Consider the following 5,445-nt stretch of genomic DNA (forward strand, 5'->3'; position numbering starts at 1 on the left):
ATGTAGCAGGGAAACTGCTATTTGTCCAAATGCCCTGAAATAACCAACTGCACAACCGGGGTACAAGGAATAACAACTTTATTTCATAAAGGTACCTATGCTAAACAATTATACAGAGTTTCTTGGAGAGGCTCCCAACTCAGTGACGACAGGTGCAGATTATTTTTCACCTGGGAGAAGCAGAGAGATAATATATATTAGTGCTGTCAATAGATTTAAAAAAAATTTAACTAATTAATCTCACAATTTTCTGTAATTAATCTAGATAAAAAATTGCATTTTTCTACTTAAGACCGAAGCTTGTAACAGATATTTATTTGAGTAAAATCATGGAATTAATGTAAAATCAACACAAAGAAAGTACATTTAGATTCAAAGACTATTTTAATATCTTTCTTTGAATACAGTTTCTCTCCTGTGAAATACAAATGTTCAACAAAACCATCAACATTGACTCAGCTAGACCTCTCTCCATCTTCCATGTTCCATCTTCATGTCAGATCATTTTCAAAAAGGTGCATGAGTCAATACAAAAAAGGAACAAGCTAATATACTGCTGAAAGTTCAGAACGTTGAAGATTTTTCACAAATCCTTAGTCGGGGACAGCCCTAGTGGGGGGGGGGTAGGTATTCTAGCTCTGGCTTGTCATTTGCATTCACCATATTATGAGGCCATACTAAATTACAGGTAATCTCTCAGTGGTGTGCGTGGGCTGAACAAACTACATCCGGCCCTTTGCGCAATTAATATTTTAGGAAGGGGGTGGACTTGAAGTTTTGAACTAAGTTACGCACAGGGGGGGGAAATTCTGCCTGTGCGTTCCGTTAGTGGTTAAAGTAACGTCGTATTCGTTCTGTACACAGCGCGTACCGAACCGAAGGTACCGGACAGAAACGGTTACGTGTACCGTACACAGTCCCCCTAGCTTAGTTTCTTGAAGAGGTGTAGTAGGTACTCACAGACGTGGTGGCGGCCTAGGAGATGGATGGGTCCCGGTCCCAGACCCGTCAGACGGAACCTGACGGGCCCTGTGACGGTGAAGCTACCAGCTACCACCTGCAACAAACACTCTCCAAAATCAATACACAGTCACACACATGTACAGTGAGAAGAAAAAGGTGTACTGCGCAAATGGACAATGTCACAGAAAATAAATATTTTTTGGTTGCGATTCTATTTAGGTTTATGAATCTCAACTAGGGATGGGCATACATTTTCAAATTGTCGTTAATTTATTATTAAAAAAAATTATTGAATAGTTTGATAATATAATTTTTTGTCAATTCTTTTTATAAATAAATAAAATGTCCCTACACTGTGTAGTGTATTGAGATGGGACTGTTACACCACTGAACGGAATGCTGGGTACAGCTTGCTAGTAGGGATGTCCCGATCACGTTTTTTTGCTCCCGATCAGATCCCGATCATGTAATTTTGAGTATCTACCGATACCGATCTTTCCCGATCCGATCAAAAAAAATCTTTTTTTGTATTTTTTTTTAAACAAACATATAAACAAACATGACAACACACGATAAGATATACAAGCATTATTAACAGTGCACATCCAATGAAATCACCATATAGTTAAATGTCTTATACAGAATATACCACCAATACCTGCTATCTAATACCCTACACACATATGCTCCAGCTCGTACCCCCCCCTCCCGGACCCCCCATTGGATAATCCATCCATTATCCCTCGCTCCTAACCAGACACTACCATTATATGCTAGCTTTTATTTTCTCCACCACTTCTAACCACATTGTCATTTTGGATTCATTGAGACCCAAAATTCTTGCTGTAGATATTTCTTGATAAATCACATCGAGATATGTAATAATCCAGACCTTTCGGCACATTTTTTCCGGTTGGAACCATCGTGATGCTATCAGCTTTTTTGCCGCTGTGATACCAGATAAAACCAATCTCTTTAGCTGTTGATGTACTGCATACTCGAAAACATCATTCAGCAGTAATACAGAGGGATGTACAGGTATATTCAGAGTTAAGAGATTTGATAATTGCTGGGTCACCTCTTTCCAGAATATCTTAACTGGTGGGCAGTCCCAGTACATGTGCATAAATGTCCCCTCGTACTTTTTTTTTTTTAATTCAACAAACATGACCATGTTCACGTCTTAAACTCATACTGGGGCCTTAGTTTTGGTTTTAAATTGCATATCATCATTCATTTATTTATTGTCACACAGAGCAGAAGAATTTTGCTAAAACAAACCAATAGTATCCAGCTGCAGAACGGCAGACCAGCCACACTCTCAGACGCAAACACATTTCCGTTGATTTAATTATACATCAATTGATTTATGTCAAGGATTGCAATGCCTCGCTTGAATGAAGTTAACTTTTCACCTGGATAACGTCAACATACAGGGTGAATGTGAGAAATTGGGATAAAATAAATAAATAAAAAAAATAATAATTTAATTTGGGTCTGATAGTGTGGCTGGTCTGCCGTTCTGCAGCTGGATACTATTGGTTTGTTTTGGCAATTCTTCTGCTCTGTGTGACAATAAATAAATTAATGATGATATGCCATTTAAAACCAAAACGAAGGCCTCAGTATGAGTTTAAGACGTGAACATGGTCATGTTTGTTGAATAAAAAAAAGAAATCCAGATATCTTTTTTTTTTGCCGATACCGATCTTCGGAAAATCACGTGATCGGATCGGGACATCCCTACTTGCTAGCTAGCCAGGTAGCATAACAATCTGTTAACAGCTGTGGAACAGAAAAGAAAGATGAACAACATGTGCAATCAGTCCACACACCTGCCGGCTGCCGGCGATAATAATCACTTTATTTGGGCTGACAGTGGACGGAGCCACAGAACAACTGCGTCTGCATTTGATCTCGTCTTGTCGATGGTGTAAAATGAATTAGGTATATTGTTAGTAAGTTAGCCATGTAATAAGCGGGATAATGTATAGCTATACTCTGTCATTGTCGCAAAATAATTGACCTTCACTGACGTTTAGAACACCTCGGGGAGGCGCCTCGGTGTTCTAAACTCTGTGTCGGTCAATTATTTTGCGACAATGACCTGGTAGCTATACATTATCCCTTACGTAATTTTGGGAGGTTTGCCCATCCCTGACCTCGACACTATCGAACACGTATGAAAAAGCCTTTATACATTCACACTGGGCTGAGTGTTGGGCCTCAGTATAGTCGCCAGCACTGCCGTGAACTTCTGATTATTATAACCGGCCACCTCCACCTCCACCTGGTGCATCTCATTGGGAGTGTTGAAGAAATCCACATAGGCCTGAGGAGAAAACACAACACGTCATGATTTTTCATGCCACAGTTATCCACAGATCCTCCTAAAGGGGGATTAGCCAATAGCTATAGACCGAGCAGGATACCAAATCTGCCATGCTAATATGACTAATAGTAATACTATTGTGTTATACATTAAAAAGTGATCAAGTTAAATAAATTGTAATAACATTTTATACAGGAGCATCTTCAGACCCCCTTACAAAAAAACATCTATTCAGCATTTAGATATGACAAACTGGAGAATTTACTCACCGAATTAATCTCCAGCTTGTGTTCAAAAATACCCGGCGGTGAATCTTTGAATGGGTTGAATGTCACATCAACCCCCCTTCTCAACTCGCACGCTGGTGAAGAGACGTGTCAATCATTAAATAATACAATGCCAAAATTGGAGATCCGGTACAAGAATCGAGTTAGTTGGTTGACTTGTTTTATTACATTGGATGCCATTTTGTCACAGGAGAGATTAGCCTCTAGGATGGAACCCAGGTAGGTAATATCTTCTTTCCTTGTGACAATATTGTCACCCACTGTAACCGAGAAGCCGTCGGTCTTGCTGAGTTTGTTATTTGAACCGAAGAGAATGGACTCTGTTTTGCCCATGTGTAATGATAGTTTGTTATCAGCGAGCCAGGTGCAGATTTTGCCTAGTTCCGAGCTGAGGGTTTTCTCAACCTGTAACTTGTTCTTGTTGTAACCCTTTCACTACCAGTCTACAGAAGGTTAACCCTTTCACTACCAGTCTACAGAAGGTTAACCCTTTCACTGCCAGTCTACAGAAGGTTAACCTTTCACTACCAACTACAAAGGGTTAACCCTTTCACTACCACACTACAGAAGGTTAACCCTTTCACTACCACACTACAGAAGGTTAACCTTTCACTACCACACTACAGAAGGCTAACACTTTCACTACCACACTACAGAAGGTTAACCCTTTCACTACCACACTACAGAAGGTTAACCCTTTCACTACCACACTACAGAAGGCTAACACTTTCACTACCACACTACAGAAGGTTAACCCTTTCACTACCAGTCAGAAGGTTAACCCTTTCACTACCACACTACAGAAGGTTAACCCTTTCACTACCACACCACAGAAGGTTAACCCTTTCACTACCACACTACAGACGGTAACCCTTTCACTACCACACTACAGAAGGTTAACCCTTTCACTACCACACTACAGAAGGTTAACCCTTTCACTACCACACTACAACAGGTTAACCTTTTCACTACCACACTACAGGTTAACCTTTTCACTACCACACTACAGAAGGTTAACCCTTTCACTATCACACTACAGAAGGTTAACCCTTTCACTATCACACTACAGAAGGTTAACGCTTTCACTATCACATTACAAAGGGTTAACCCTTTCACTACCACACTACAGAAGGGTAACCTTTCACTACCACACTACAGAAGGTTAACCCTTTCACTACCACACTACAGCAGGTTAACCTTTTCACTACCACACTACAGAAGGTTAACCCTTTCACTATCACACTACAGAAGGTTAACCCTTTCACTATCACACTACAGAAGCAGCATGTTAACCTTTTCACTACCACACTAACCTTTTCACTACCACACTAGAACTTTAACACGATGTGTGCGGCTGCACAAAAAAGCTGAAATGCGCTGAAAAAGTCAGAAAACACGAAGCAACCGAGGAGAACAGACATTCACTTTTCTCACCGTATAAGTAGCTCTGTGTGTTCATGGTTGCTCAAGTTTGTGGAAACTTCCGACGTGATTGCAGGAAGAGAATGACTGATCTGATAGCACGCGGGAGGGCGGAGACACGTCACCAGATACCAGGTGTGTCAACTCTCGTGAGAACTTCTTCTTCTTTTTCTTCTTCTTCTTCTTCTTCTTCTTCTTCTTCTTCTTCTTCTTCTTCTTCTTCTTCTTCTTCTTCTTCTTCTTCTTCTTCTTCTTCTTCTTCTTCTTCTTCTTCTTCTTCTTCTTCTTCGTTTGATTTATTGGCAGTTGGCACCATAGATATATATGGTTGGCACATCCTAAATCAAATAAAATCTAATTTATTTATAAGGCCCGACAACACACGTTAATGTCCCCATGGGCCGTACTGCCGTACAAGTCTTCTTTAAACAAGTCAAGAAG

At 40.2% G+C, this 5,445-nt stretch overlaps 1 protein-coding gene across 1 annotated transcript; it reads right to left on the reverse strand.

Annotated features, from left to right (window-relative positions):
- Positions 1 to 61: 61 nt before the first annotated feature.
- On the reverse strand, positions 62 to 5,154 carry LOC311236330 (uncharacterized protein). The gene is made up of 5 exons (XM_084338404.1): positions 5,017 to 5,154; positions 3,565 to 3,656; positions 3,164 to 3,295; positions 961 to 1,057; positions 62 to 170 (listed from the first exon to the last, which is right to left on the reverse strand). The coding sequence occupies exons 1-5, from the start codon at positions 5,039 to 5,041 to the stop codon at positions 160 to 162; spliced, it is 357 nt and encodes a 118-aa protein (XP_084194530.1). The 5' UTR covers positions 5,042 to 5,154; the 3' UTR covers positions 62 to 159.
- Positions 5,155 to 5,445: the final 291 nt, after the last annotated feature.

This window comes from Notolepis coatsorum, assembly GCF_963971535.1.
Source record: "Notolepis coatsorum genome assembly, contig: SUPER_10_unloc_2, whole genome shotgun sequence".
Taxonomy (NCBI): Eukaryota; Metazoa; Chordata; class Actinopteri; order Aulopiformes; family Paralepididae; genus Notolepis; species Notolepis coatsorum.